We start from the raw sequence: 15,683 nt of genomic DNA on the forward strand, positions 1-15,683 counted from the left end.
TTTTCAGCCTTGATATTTTCCTGAGTCTCATTCTAAAGAGAAATCTGCTTGTCCAAAAGCTGCTTGCGGCTGTATCACTTTTGTCATGCTTGAATCTGGGATCACACACTGTCTGGTGCTTTTGAGGGACATAAAGCACTCAAAGATGACTTGAATTCAGGAAAGCATTACACACTGCAAGCTCAGAGCTGCAGCAATAGACCAGAGCATCAGATGACATGGAGGCAATACAGCTGTCAATAAAGCAGAAGTCTCGGGACAACTGGACATATGTGGAAGAGAAAGAAGACCTGTGTTTCAGGAAGACAGCCAAAAAAGTGAAATGAACTGGCCTGGGATAGATTGTCAGTGGCGTGCTAAAAGTTCTTGGATTAGTAACTGGGCACTGAAAACTAGGAAGAATTTAATTTCTAAGGAAAACAAAGCATAACTTTGCACGTCAAAACAACATTTCATCTAAGGATATCAAAGCAAACTCCATACATTAGGTCTCACTGTCAAATAGGTTAGCTCTTATTTTACAGCTGAGGAAACTAAGGCTCACCATCGTACAGACAAAAAATGGCAAAGCCATTTTTCTTATCTAGGTTTTCAGTAAGATCCCGGCTTGACCAAACAGCAAGAGCAAAGGTCAGACTAGCTCTGATTTTTTCTCCATTATTTAGCCCAAGCAGTAAATCAAACAAGGGAGTTTCAGTAGGATAAAAGATCAGATTTGAACTGAGGCTGAAACTGCTGGATTTCATTTAGAGAAGACAAATAATTCACAACTGTGTAAGGTCTGAGCAGACACACGTGCACTGCACACACACCAGCTGGCAGTATGCAGCTGAGAGCCACTACTCTGGGAGTGATTTTAGCAAAGAAAAATTCACACAGCTTGTCAGGTGGTAGCTGCACACATCTGACACATTATCACTAAGTGCCAAGGTCAGTCAAAACACCCATGGCTCAGACAGGAAAAAAAAAAAAAAAAAAGATTAACTCTCCATCACCAACAGTTTTCTGTGGCTTGGGGTAAGAGAATCCATCATGAACTGATGGAACTGGCCACAATAATTTTGAACAAGATTCTGTGAAGAGGAAATGTGTAGTGATCCTAATTAGAAACACCGGAAAAAGGTGCATCAGTTTTTTTCAGATGACAGAGCCAGTAAACAGTGGAATATTTTTCAATAGGAAGTATTAACTAAGAAAAAAACTAAATACATAACCTCTGCTGCTTGTAACCCCAAAGCTGTGTAAGACCTACAGAAAGAGAAAGCTCAAAAACAAAGTAGATTTGGAGTGATGCCTCAGTCAATCAGGGTACAGTCAGTAAGCCACGTCTGTACTTGTTCTTTTAAAATGTGCTGTTGAGCAGAATTAACTCATCTAGTTAGGGAAACAGCCACTAGGAAGAGAGGCACAAGGACACCACTTCAACTATTACATGAGGGCAATTTACATAATACACGTGGCATCACACATGGTTGGGGTGATAAAAGCTCAGGAACATTTTCAGCTTTGTTTTTTATGAAATAGCCAAGGAGCCATTAAATACGGAATTAAAAACATGTACAAATGAAGCACTCCTAATATAAAGAAACAAATGAGTAATTCACCATGTCCTTTGTTTTTAAGATCTCCTATTAATACTTTCAGTCATCTGCTATAGCACACTTTTATTCCTTAGCAGGGTTATTGGTTTAGCAATAGTCTCTCTAGCCACTTTTCTTTGGGGCCGTATACTAAAAGAGCCAGCTCTGGTTTGCAACCAAGATGTCCATTTATTCCCATCATCTGGCTGCTAAATACAGCTTTTGAACAGTGCAAACCCCAGCTCCAATGACTATGTCTTGTTTTCTGCCAGCGCATATCTCCTCTGGTTCAGGAAAGTGATGCTACCTTGGAAAGGAAAGTAAGTCTGTTTTCCAAGGATCCTCACAAAATTTTTCCTCCTTGTCTTAATTTAATCTTGTCAGAATAAACTCTAAATTCATACCTGTAAATGTGGTACACAAACTTCATGACAGAAAAAAGCACTGCTGAGAGAAAGCATTTGCTACAGTCATAGTGCTGGCACAAGGTATTTTAGTGCTATTGGAGAAAATTAAGACTAAAGGAAAGCAAGGTAGTAAATTACTTTCAGTCACTCACAATCCACTGAGCTTTGTCCCTTAAATATATGCCATGTCTGGTGGCTTTCTGCCTTTGCTGGGGATTGCAGCTACAGAAATGGGAGCCTGGAAGTGAAAGAACATATCAACCTCTATGTAACAGGAGTCTCTTCAATTCTGAGGGACAAGGGAAGATAACAGAGGTACTTCACATGGCTTTTAACAATCTCTTAAACGTCTAAGGTCCAGATGGAATTTCATGGGGTTTCTCAAAACAACTTCATCTTTAATTGCTCTGAGAATAATTATACAAGATGCCTATCTGAATCTTAAATGATGAAACACCATAAACGCTAACTTCCATTTCATAGCTTCAAGGATGTGACCATTGATAAACTGTTCTGGAAAGAGGGACAAAATTTTGTAGCTCTTTTTCTTTCCTTTATTTTCCTACCTCTCCCTTGCACACATAAAAACATGGCCTTGTTTGCTTGCTTTGAGGGACTGCAGAATGTCTATAACAGAAGCAATTAAAAAAAGATGAAAAGCAAGGATTAATTTAAGTGAGATATTCTCAAAAATGCCATCTGAGGTTGAGTATGATAGCTTCATTCTGGTACTGAACATGATCCTGCAAGTGGTCAGAGTTCAAATTCTAGACTCAGTCTTCTTGCAGTGTTGAACAAAATGCTTTTAATCTTTCATGTTTTTATAGAATGAGAGTCAAGTATTTCCTTCAGGCAGCGTTTCTTGCAGTTCATCTGTGCCTTCTGAAATCTTGAGGTGCAGAGAAAGGGCAGAGCTTTTCCGCTCTTAACTGGATGCTTAGCTGCATGCTTTTTAGCATACACACACCCCAAAAAGCACTGAAAGCTGCATGCACTACAAAGCCTCCCATTTCAGAAATGAATGATCCCTTCCCTCAGGTGGGGATGGAAAGAGTTAGGAAAGATAATTCCAAAGATACTGGTAGAAAAGACACCTTTGGTAGCATGGATGGGCCATGCCAGAAGAGTTAAAGGAGTGAAGTAAGAAGGTCTGCAAGCTTACAGCTTCGTATTCCTGTGACATTTCTACAGTATTTATAACGTTTGGCTATTAGCCACATTCATCCCATGTTTAACTAGAGGAAATTTTTGTTAAAGGCTGTCACAGAATTTAATTTTCTTTCTTCTGTTTTTTGTCCTCGGGTAGGAGATCAATCTTCAACACCTGTCTTATTGGGAAGGCACTAAACTGGTTTCTCCTATGTCAGTTTAGTGCCTTAGCTCGTAGGCTGTAGGCTTCTCTGGGAGTGAGGTGTTCTCACTTCAGGGCTGTAGAGCAACACCCTTTATGGAAAACTTTTCTCCTCTTTGCCCTCAGAGTCCTGCACTCCTCTCTGAGTCACAGCACCACTTCAAAAGGAAATGTGGTGGGGAACGTACACATTCTCCAGGATATTATTGCAAGGCAAAAGAGGATAATTTGAATCGCCTGAGACTGCAAAATGTGTTGAACATAGATGTCCAACTTCCTGAGCAAGTGCTTTAACCACAGTACTGTTAAATAAGTGGTCAACACTTCTCTCTTCTGAGCTCTTAAAGAAAAGCATGCAGCAGTCCCTTATTCTCAAAGCACTGAAGATCAAGCAAAGTTTTTGTGGCTGTGAATCACATTTTCCTCATACACTATACTAAAAACTGCAGCCAAGCACAAAAATCGGAGAGACAGAGCACATTTTATACACATCTGGTCCTCAAATGGCTGAAGCCTCCTTCCAAACAGCATGCTGGGTGTTATGAATCCAGCTTGTGAGCCCTAGGAAACCTATGTGTATGTCACGCTACTTACTCTACAAAAAACTGGATGTCTCCTGGGTTTGTGAATCACAACCCCAAAGGCAAGCCTGTTAAAAGCATCTCTGAAGAGCTGGGCAAAAGTGTTGCATTTTAAAAAGAAGCGGACAAGTAATTTTTTACAGTAGGCTTAACCAGAACGTAACACTGGGAACCCCTTGTAAGGTAGTGGTACTGTTACAAACTCACTGTCCAAAAAGATGTATCAGTCAGTATCTCTGCTTCAGCTGAACGTGCCTAAAAATGGGCCAACTGTTAATACTCTCCTTACCTGTTACATGTATCTTTCAGACCCTGTAAACTAATTCCCTATCACTAGGCAAGATCCAAGACTAGAACCACAACAGATTAGGCATAGCTGATTTTAGAAGAAAATTAAAAAAGCAAAAGAAACTGTAGCTATTTTTTTCCAGGCCTTTCAGTCAATATGCAGCAAACCTGCCCATTCAGAACATTTATTATAGGAAAAAGCCTTTGTCCCTTGATTATGCAAATCTCCCTCTCACTACCTCTCATGTATCAGTTCTACCTTTCTATAAATGCCTGACTTGTGCATGATTGCTGGAAAATGATTCCTGATCCTGCAGCTGCACCCACAGAAGCAGCAGTTCGCTCCACGGGAGGGATGCAGCCCAGTGTTTTGTTGGTGTAACCAAACTGGATAGGACCTAGCCTTAACCAGCATAGCAAAATGACTGCCTGAAGACTCTTGGGTTTTTTTCCCATTTAGCAGATGTCACCCTGGAAATAATGCAGATCAATTAGGAAAAAGAAAAACCAAAAAACCAAGCAAAAACCCAAACCAAACAAAAACAAACGCGTGCGCGCGCACACACACACACACACACACACACACACAAAAGAAAGAAAACAAAACAAACACACAAAAACCCCCACACCAACCCAAAGTGTCAGCCAGCTCAATGTTTCCACCAGCCGGACATGCTGGCAAAGCTGTATCAAAAGAGAGAGACTACTCGGGCTTTTCCACTGCTGTCACTAGGTTATTGCAAACATCAGGCTTCGTTTGTTCCTGCTTTATTTGGATTTTTTTTTTTACACTATTTAAGCACCTATCAACATGGTTTACCTTTACAGCTGCATTGCCTGTTGGACACAGCCAGTCGAAACCAAGCATGTACAACCTTTGGTTCTACTATCGCATGTTTTCCTGAGAAACTCCCTGTATTTTCATGTTCTTTGGAATATCTTGTACAGTTCTGTATTATGCCTAAAGCAAATTATTGAGAAAAAAACAAGGGACTTGTATAGTAATGTTGGATTGAGGCAGGGTGGTTGGTTTTTTTTTTTTTCTTTCAGTCTTCATTGCCCTCATCTTGTAAACAGCTCCGCATCCCGGTAACTTTACATGCATCAATAGTCCCACTGAATAGTTCCCACATGACTTTGTTGGTAATTGCAACATCAAGTGCTAACAAAGGGAACACTTTGCGTACAAAATTTAGGGTCCTGTCCAGAGGATGAGTTCCATTTTAGGGCCTAGATTATCGTTGTCCTTGGAATGACACCTCCTCACTGAGACTAGAGAATTTAACAATTTCTTTGCATAGAAAATGCTGGTTGTTGCTTCCCTCAAGCTCATGAAAGGCGCAGGGTGTCCCAAAGATAGTGATGAGGGTGGCAATGAAACCCCTGGCACGGATTCACATTTAAGCCCTAGCACTTAGGATGGACACCAAAAGAAGGCAACAGTCTGGTGAGTTCAGAGGCTTCAGTTTAGGAGACACAGGAGCAGAGCCCTGTGTGATGGTACTTCCCACCCTTGCATCTGTTCATGAAGTGCTATAGAAACACGGCAGCCTAAGGAATTACTGTAGAATACTGAAGAAAGACAGTTCTTCCAGCAATAAATTCTGCCTCCAAATATTATCACATAAGTAGTGATGAGTTTTGAGGGCAATCTGTGAAAAATATTGTACACCCACATACACAGCAACTGAAGCAGAATATGCTCACTGAAGCTGAGTGCGGTATTTCACCATTTAGGAAGCTCTTTCATTAGTCGACTGTCTTTCAATTGCTAAACTCTATATTTGCTACCTTAAATGTTGCTTTAAAAAAAAAAAAAAAGTCAGCATAGATTCTTATCTCCTTTTCCAAGCAGGCTAAATTCTTCAATCCTAAACAGTTTTATCTTGGCACAGCTATCAGGCCACGTTACACATTTCTGGGAAATGTGTGTTAAAATCAGAGTGCTTATTGTTTAGTTAAAGGAATACTCTTACATCTAAATGTGGGGAAATGCAACTGAGGTAAAAAATAGGATTTAAAAAAAAGCAGACTAAAACCTAAAGGAAATGACTGATTTTGCTGGATGCAAAACTGGGCCCCTGATCCTTCACTTTCACATATAGTCCTGAAATTTTACAGAAGTATTTACTTGTATACTGACGGGAGTTTTGCAGAACTCAGTCCAACATTTCTATGTAACTGTCTTCTCTAAACCTGTTTTTAATTAATCTATTACATATTCTAACTTCTAAAGAATGGGATTTAGAAAAGCACTGGGCAGCAGCCTTACTTTATTCCTATTAAGTCAATGGTAAAACTCCCCTTAATTCCACCGGGAGTGGAATTAGCCCCATGCCAAGTCCATTTTCAAAATCATGTCTTTACAGTTTACGCAATGCCTTCTCCCTGCCCTTGTTTAAAGCACAGGCTTCCCTCTGCTGTTTTGTTTTGGTTTGGTTTTTTTTCCCCCTTGCAAAACAAAGTCATGCAAATATACAAACCGATCAGCCTCAGTATCTTAACTTCCGGGAACAGCACATCTCACTGTTTTCTTTGACTCTGTGGTTCACGTTTTGGAGGAAACATTGAAGTTTACAGTGCTGAACCACTGTGAAGGTCCAGGTAGGCTTCTAAGTATGTTCCAAAAAAAGCTGGAGATAAACCTCTGGGTGTTGGCTGGATTCTCTTTTCCAGTTAAAGTGGTCCAGCATTTTATTGTGTTTCCCTGCTTCTCACATCCCCACTGTTTATTGCATTGCTCTGTAACAGGAGCAAAATAATAAACCAGGTATCTTATTTTTTTAAAATGTTTCACAGGAGGCCTGGGGAGCTTGATGCAGCAATCCGATCAGCTATCAAACAGGACTTTTCTTTGGGCCAGCACATGTTGTTTTTTCATTTGCACTGGCGTAGAGGGAAGGTCGAATTCTCACACTCACATGGCTAGGTTCCCCCTACCTCCTTGCAAAAGATGGACCTTTTACCGGCAGAAAAATAAACCCGCACCGAACCCCCGGGTTCCTGACGGAGAGCAGGGCTCCTCCTAGACCAGCGGGAAGGGCACTGCGCCCAGCGCCGCCCGCCGCCGGGCCGGTTCACCCGGCCTGTGCGCGCGTGTGAGCGTGTGGACACGCGTGTGCGCGCTTGTCCGTGAGCGTGCAAGCGCCCCCGCGCGCCGCTGTGGGGGGCACACGCGTGTCTGCATGTGTGTCGCTGGGCGTGCGGGCGCGCCTGCGAGTGCACGCTCACCTGGGACACGTATGTATGTGTGCGCACAAGTGCGCACGTGGGTGCGCGTGCCCGCCGGCTGGCACGTGCCGGTGCCGCGCGCCCGCCTCGGGCCGCCGCCGCCCGCGGGGGACGGAGCGGCAACACCCGCCGACCCGGCCAGGCGGGCCCCCCCCCCGCAGGGCAGGCGGCGCCCGGGCAGCGATCCGCCGAGCCGGCCCCCGGGGCCCGCGGCGCCGGGCAGCGCGGGAGGGCGGCAGAGAGGCGGTGGCCGCGCCCCGCCCCGCCCTTGCCCCGCCCCGCCCTTGCCCCGCCCCCCTTCATTGGGCCGGCGGCCGCCCCGCCCCGCCCCCGACTGCCCGGCAGTTCCGCGCGGGCGGAGCGGGGAGCGGCACCCGCGGCGGCGGTGGCCAGGCGGCATGGGCTGGAGCTGACAGCGCCCGCCCCGCAGACGCCGAGCGCTGCCGGCGCGGAAGGGAAAAGTTGCCGTGTCCGCCCGGGGAAACTTTCTGCCGCCGAGGCGGGGAGGCGGCGGCGGCGGAGCCGAGCCCGGCCGTCCGGTCCGGTGCGGTGTGGTGCGATCCCTGCGCGGCGGCGGCGGGGCGCGCTGCGCTGCGCTGTGCTGAGGCGGCGCGGGGGTCATGCCCGCCGCCAGCCTGCTGCCGCTCTTCGGTAGCGCGGCGGGGCCGGGGGCACTGGGCGGCCCCGCGGGCGGCGGCGCGGCCGGCGGAGGCAGGAAGGCGGCGGGCCCCGGCGCGTTCCGGCTGACGGAGAAGTTCGTGCTGCTGCTGGTGTTCAGCGCCTTCATCACCCTCTGCTTCGGGGCCATCTTCTTCCTGCCCGACTCCTCCAAGCTCCTCAGCGGCGTTTTCTTCCACTCGGCCGCCCTGCAGCCGCCGCCGCCGCCGCCCGGCGGGCAGCCCCGCGCCCCGCCGCAGCCCGCAGGCGGCCCGGCGCCGGCAGCGGCGGCGGCGGCCGCGGGCGGGGCGGGCAGCCTGGAGCGGATCCGCGCGGACCACGAGCGGGCTCTGCGGGAGGCCAAGGAGACGCTGCAGAAGCTGCCCGAGGAGATCCGCAGGGACATTCGCCAGGACAAGGAGAAACTTCTGCAGGACGCCCGCGGCAGGAAGGAGGCGGGCGCCCCCGGGCTGCCCCAGCGCCTCTTCCGCCAGCCCGTCGGCGCCGTGGGGCAGGAGCCCGCCGACCCCGCCGTCCGGCAGCGGAGGGCCAAAATCAAGGAGGTGGGTACCAGCGGCCGGGCCCGCTCCCGGGGACGCGCCTCGGTAACCCCGCGTGGGGCAACAGGTCGCTGCCGGCGGGGTGGGGGGGCAGCCGTGAAGCCTCCTGCCGCCTCCTCCTCCTCCAGCTCCCGGCGGAGGGGGCTTTCTGGCCGGCCCTCGCCGCTGTCGGCGCCGGCGGCGTTACCTGGCTGCCCCCGCTGCTGCACGGAAACCCGGGGAGGAGGCAGAGCCCGGCGAGGGCCGGCAGGCTGCGGGGCGCCGCCGAGGCAGCAGCGGGCCAGCCGAGGACCGTGGAGGGACGGCGGCGCCCGGGAGCCCCATCGCCCCATGGCCCCATGGCGACGCGGGCCCGCCTGCGCGCCCCGTGGGGCATCCCGGGCTCGGCCGCCGCCGGTGGGTGCGCGGCGAGCGGCTGCGCGGGGTGCGGAGCTAGCGGGGCCGGCGCTCTCCCCGCACCGCACCGCACGGCGCCGGCGGCAGAGGCGGAGCTGGCCCGGGCCGTCCGGCGCTGCCCGAGCCCCCGCGCTCCCAAGTGCGCGGCGCGGCTGCGGTGCGGCGCTCCGGGGATGTCGCGATTTGCCTCGCGATTCGGCGGTTCGCTGTGCTGTGATACCGGCTGCCTAAAGGGTTGAGGGTGTTCGGCAAAATACAGTCCGTTTCGGTTGTAGCGGTGAAGCACGTGAGCTGTGTGCGTTTGACAGATCCCCTCAACCGCCTTCCCGTCGGTTCGTGCTGCTGGGTCGGTCCGGGCACCGCTTCAAAGTCCGTCCTCAGAAATTCCCCAAACTGTCTATAGGTAAGGCTGTCGCGAGCAAAGCTTGACCGGGCTCTCCGGCAGAATTTCCCTCATAATACAGCCCAGCTTCCTGTCATTACTGGTCTGTTTATTTATCGAACTGACAGTTTCAGCCTCCTGCAGAGATTAGGGTTTATGAATTAATTAGTAGCATACGTTTCCTGTTCTGTGGTGGTGGAAAAGAGATAAGAGCGAGACTGTAACTACGGAGTATTTCTATGTTTGTGAAGTATTGTTAGCCTTACTTGGACTGATTTATTTTTATTGTGTGTTCGTACGGAGTGGTCTGAAAAGTGTGCCCTGACATCACATGGCGCATCAGCTAATAAGCTCTCACAAATCTCAAGATGTGTTCTGTGCTCTGGAGTCCTTGCATCAGTTTAACTGTTTTAGCAAATTGTGCAGTGGTTGTAAGCAGTAAATACCAATACAAAGGTATTTTGAAGGGAGAAACTCTCAGAAGTGTAAGGTATAGACCACTTCTCGAAGTGCACAGAGGCTATGTTGTCTTCTGGTTTAGTCACACAGCCTCCCTGAGGCGTATGGAACAATTAGAAATACCGGCAAAGTCCTTCTCCAGTTATCTGGAATTGCCGTGTAGAAGTATTTAGAAGTAACAAGGCTCCGAACATGATCTACATGATTCTGTAGTGTGGAAGGCTGCAACAAGTAAATAAGCAGGAGGAAGAATATAAAACTTAATATACCGCTGCTTCTGCTGGTCCCACTCTGTGCCAACTAGTCCAAGTTATCTTTTATTGTATATGGATAGACATGAGTATGTGTGCATATGTTTGTATATATGTATGTGTATGTGCATTCATACCCCGGTATCTTCAGTTTTTCTTCCTTTCCATTCCATCGCTCTTCTTTCTTCTCCACATCTACACAGGAGCCACCAACAACACAGTAATACCCTTAAAGCAGATTTTCAGCTGTGTAAGCGTAGGAGATGACAGAGAGACTGCACTTAGTTTCCAGCTTTTTATTTTTCCTTCAAATCTCAGTATAATCCCTCAATACTACGTGTTGTTTCTGGGAGTTTCCTTTCCTCCTGATTCAGTACGTGTCCTTAACATGTTGTTTACTTAATTACTTTTGTATTTTTGCGGTACCTTGACTGGTTTGATTTCTCTTTTTTGAAGAATACTGTTTCTTTTTTTTGCTTGGTTTTTTCCTTGATTGTAAAATGTTTCCTATTCTGCATTAACTTGCTTCACAGTTTCATGTGTTGGCCTTTATGTTGCTTTTTTCTCTGTCTTTGCAAGCTCTCGTCTACTTTTTTGTGTTGATGCTTTAAGGTCAAGCTGGAATTCTAATCTGCAGTCCTTTTAGAAAGAGTTTTAAATTGTAACTTTTTAAAGTATGAACTTCTGTGCTATGCTGTACATGCACAGACACTGGAATTGTCCCTTAAAGCTCCTCTCCTTTTGCCTGGTAGTTGCATACTCATTTGAGCCTAGAATTTGCGCCTGCATTGTATGATCTACGTCATATAACTAGAACTCAAAATCTGAAACTGCTCCTGTGGACGTTTTGGCACAAGGAAGCAGGCTACTTTAAAGGAAAAGAATGCCAAAAAATAAGGTTGTTCTTCCCTGCATTTCTGTCCTGGAAGAGCTGTGTCTCATAAACATGCTGACTTAAAGCTGAGAGGGGAGACAGCGTAGAGATGTTTTGTTCATTTACTGTTTAAAATTCTAGACTGAAATAAGTGTTTAGAAGTCTAGCCAGTACAACATGGTTTGCAATCACAAGACAATAAAATGCCATGACTTTATAGCATTTCTTAACAAAGTCTTAGTATAGAATTTTAAACTTTTTTTCTAGGACATACTCTCATGTATTTTTGGGAAAAAAAAAGTGAAACTCAAAAGAGGTGGGGATATAAAGATTCTTGAACCTTTTTTAGTATTGAAACTAACACATTATGACAAATGACTAGAAAAATAGGTTTCTAGAAACTTAATGAGCAAGTAAAAGACTTCTGGAAACATGGAGAAGTAGAGACAGTGTTGCTGTCACTGCCTTTGCCTTCCACTCCATCAAAACAATGTGGTTGCTTGCAAGGTCTGTGTGATAACCATCCCACCGTGTTACACACACAGGGCCTGCCTGTGCGCAGGTGTGCCTGTACGGGTAGGGGATGTGGGCCAGAGACACTAACGGGTGCTGCGATATTCCTCTGTTTCTCTTCTGATGATGAGTTACAGGCAAACTCCAAAGAAAGAGGGTCTGGCAGTGCTGCCGGCAGTGGGGTTTGCCCAGTACTTCCTGTTGTAAAACCGCTGTCAGTTGCTTGTGATTGCTGAATTTTTTACTGGCTGACCTAGTTGCCTGCTCTGAGCATCTTCCTCATGTCAGATGCTTCAGGAAGGCTTGAGCAAAGAAAGAGGCACAGCTGCTTTTGAGCATGCCAATCCACTTGTATTTTATCAGAACTGGAGTTCTTCGGGAAGTTCCACTGATGCTGTGGTGTGTCTGTGAGTTGGGGCAGAGTCTGGGTACTTGGTACACTGGTCTCTGTTTTGGTGTCCTAATAGGAGCCCCAGACTGTGAATGAGGAGTTTGTGGTTTATATGCCTGCTTTTCCACTCACTGATTTGAGAGATGGGCCCTCTTTTGAGCAAGTACCTCCTGTGACATCTGTTCCCCATCTGTAAAATAGGGGGAGTGGAAGGCAATGATGACTCCATTCCACTCAAATAAGCTGAAAATCTTCTGGTCTCTGGTCTTGTCCCTTTTGGTTGTGGCTGGACATCATTATTTCTGATGTCCAGGGAAGACTTGCAAGTGCATAGGCAGTTTGGAAAAAAGTGGCAGCTTGAAATGAACAAAAGAAGAGATGGTAATAATGATAGAGGAGAATGGTAATAGTAGGGACAGGTTATGGAGGCAGGAGATGCACTGTTTCAGTTAGGGAAATCTGACTTTAATCTCTTCCAAGTCTCATTCTTCTCACTTAACAACAACAACAAAAAAATTGAATTATTTAGGTGTTAAGAAAATAGCAAAAACTGAACTCCTTTTATTTCAGAGGAAAGGAATAGAAAACGATGAATGAGGTAGCTCAGATACTAGAAGCAATATAATCACATTAGTGCGGTGTTGTGCCCAGGCTAATTAATCCTGCTGAACAGCAAGTATTGGTGTTGGTGGAGCACCATACTAATGCAGCTTCTTGTACAAGGTAGCCAGCTTGGAAACTGTACACATCATTGTTTGAAGCTGTTTGGGCATGTTTTCAGGATAAAAGCCTCCTTGGTAAACTGGAGTCGATGTCTGAAGAGCATGGTCATGCAGTGCTCCAAATACTTGCAGAGCTCTGAACTGTTGCAGTCATGTAGTACAAGTCTTGGAGAGGAGAATTTTATTTGTGATTCCACAGTCACTCCTGGGCATTAGTCCTTCGAACTCAACAGGGCAATGGTCAAAAGTTAGCAAAACGAATGTCACAGCATGAAGATTAATTCATGTTGTCTTTCTATAAAGAGCTGAATTGAGGTTGCATTGGTAGTGTGAATTCTGGAGCTTCTGAACTCCTCAGCATTCATTTTGTTTGTTTAATTGTTTTCTGTGGTGGCTTTTATGCAGTTCAGTTTAAGAAGTCTTAGTAATGTTGCAGGGAAGTTCAGAAATATCTGAAGGAAAAAAGGCTTCTAAGCATGGAAATAAAGTACTAATAATCAGAGATCTAATATGCACTTGACATAGCAGTACTTGGGCATAATCAGAACTCTCCGTTAACAAGCAGGAGTGACGGGGAAATTATAGGAGGTGGGTTGCTGCTGAAGAAGGGTGGTTGGCCCCTTGTGCCTTCCTGCATGCTTTCACTGCTTGCTTTGCCACTGTCTGGTATGCTGGTGCTGCTGCCTGGGAGGGTCCAGTGCCAGGTTGGGGGTACATTTATTTCCTTTTGGTGATTTTTATGAGATGAACTGAGCTCGCTACTACTTGTTGCTGTCGGAAGAGGAGGGGGAGTCTCTTCTTACCACTTTTGACTGCCTTCTCCCACTGTCTACTTTGTGTTAATTCCACTGTAGTCCTCCATAAGCTGCTTCAGCTCACTAAACCAGCAGAAGACTGCCAGAGCAAAACAAGTTAGGTAGTTTTGGTGAGTTGAAGGCCTTAATAGGAGGGTGGACTTGGTGATAGTTTTGGCTGTGGTGAGGGAACAGTACCACGTGGATGAAAAAGGTACAAAACCTCTTTGAGTAGCTTTGTTTTAGGAGCTGGCATCTGATCTTCTGGCCTAGCTTCTCAATTAAAACTGAAACTCTACAATGTGACATTTGCAGAGCAAAACTTCAATCTGCTGTAATAACCTTCTGTAGCAGGCTGAAGTGCTGTGCTTCAGGAGACTGTTACCTCCCAACCCCCTTTCATAGAACAGAAAAGGGGAAAAGAGACACGGTGGCAGGAATTACTGAAGCCCCAGCTCCTGTAGACTGAAATTCAGAGTGCATTTACTGGGAGGTTGTGGGGTCCTTCATGGGAGGGGGAGGGAAGGAGTTAAAATGTAGCTTTGAAAGTGAGTGGTTTGGGTTTCAAACAGAAAAAGCTGTGTTCCCTGGTGGTGCATTTCTTCAGGAATAAGATACGGTGAAAGGAAAGGAGTTGACATGTAATGAGTAAGCAGTGTGATGAATCCTGGCAACATGCTGATGATGCAATGCATTTTGAAAGAAGTTTTCTTAAAGTACTTTGTGACCTTAATGCTGACATTGTTGCTCTCATTGAGTTTGTTGAAGGAGTTTAAAATTAATCTTGGCTGGTTTTCCCCCAAAGCTTTATTTATCTGCCTATAATCTTAAGTATTTTTGTACCTACTAGTTCTTTTTGAGTGTTTTGCAGTACCTTCCTTCCTGATAAATATTGTTTATTGTAGTTCTTTTAGCTCTTTTCTTTTTGTAATGGTTTTATAAAAGACACTAAGGAGGTGAATTAAGTGCCTAAATACAGGGAATCGGATATGGTGGGTAGGTAGGTACCTTATACCCCTAAGTTAAGGGCATCCTCATGGGGCTCACAGATGTTTTCCCTGGGTTTGTTGGGGAACTTGTGCTCTTAGGAAGTGGCACTTGTAGGTGGCAGGGGTTATCTTAAGGCATCTAAAATGTCACAAAAGAGTAAATTAAATTGCTTGCTTTAGGGATAATGGCAGTGCAAGACACAGAGAAGTGTCATATGAGTTACTAAGAGTATGATTCAGTGACTTAAGGAATCTCTCGCTTGCCAACCAGACAGAAAGCTCCCTTCACTTTTATTGGGTTCATGGCCTGGTGAGGTAGGGAGCCAAAATGGCTTAGTGGAGGTGTGATGACCATGGGAGCAGTGGACCCCCCTTTAGCTAGTGTGTTTGAAAGGAGACTGAAGTGGAGGAGGATGGGACTGAGGCATCTTTTTGTCCACAAGACATGAAACAGGATATGCTTATTTCTGTATTTGCCAAATTAACATTCTTTCTGCTAGAAACCCTTAAGGTCTTTTTAGGGGAGGACATTGTTTTAGGTGAGTTGCTTTACTTGCATTTTTGTTGTCTTTTGAGAACCTGACAGCCTCTTCTCAGTCAAATGACCCAAAGTTTCTGTCATAGAGGCAAACGCCTGTCTGATTTGAACATTGGTCATGAGATGGAGCAATGTCTCAGTGTGTGGCTGAGTGCATATTTGACTGGAATAGGGTGTGTTCCCATTGCTAGTTCATGTTTTTTTCAGCCTTATACCTGTTTTCTGTGAGCTAAGAATATTTAGTTTTCTTACATTAGGACTTGGTCTACATTCTCAACAGGTAGATTTACCAAAACTAACTGAATGTCCTATGTAAGTAGATCCTCAGAATTGTGGGGGAAATGAAAAGGTTTTAAATAGGCAGTGGAAAACATCTGGATATCAAAAAAACCAAGCACATGAGTAATTCTTTAACTGAAAACCCACGTGCACATTTTATGTAAAGGCAAAAACGTAAATTCCAGATGCACAGGACTCTTTGTGAAAGCTAAATAAGGTGATGTAAAGACATGAGGTAAAGCTTAAAATTGAATGTCTCCTAAGTTTTGGCAAAAGTTATATTCTCATGGTGATGATTTTGTATTTGATGTTAGTGTAGCAGCCTATGGCAGCCATGTAATATAAAGAAATAAAGTATATCATGTTGGTGAATACAGTTGCTTAAGGCTGTAGTTCTGTGCTGTGGACAAACTGAAGCAGAAAATTTCCACCTGTTCATT

At 46.0% G+C, this 15,683-nt stretch overlaps 1 protein-coding gene across 2 annotated transcripts in view; it reads left to right on the forward strand.

Moving 5' to 3' along the window:
• Window positions 1-7,782: 7,782 nt before the first annotated feature.
• The window catches only part of MAN1A1 (mannosidase alpha class 1A member 1), a 150,338-nt gene continuing 142,437 nt past the window's right edge, over window positions 7,783-15,683 (forward strand). For both annotated transcript variants that reach the window (XM_040597917.1, XM_040597918.1), the window contains exon 1: window positions 7,783-8,658. In XM_040597917.1, coding sequence (XP_040453851.1) covers window positions 8,059-8,658 — 600 coding nt within the window. In that variant the 5' untranslated portion in view covers window positions 7,783-8,058. The remainder of the gene's footprint in view (window positions 8,659-15,683) is intronic.

Source organism: Falco naumanni, chromosome 6 (genome assembly GCF_017639655.2).
Source record: "Falco naumanni isolate bFalNau1 chromosome 6, bFalNau1.pat, whole genome shotgun sequence".
NCBI lineage: Eukaryota > Metazoa > Chordata > Aves > Falconiformes > Falconidae > Falco > Falco naumanni.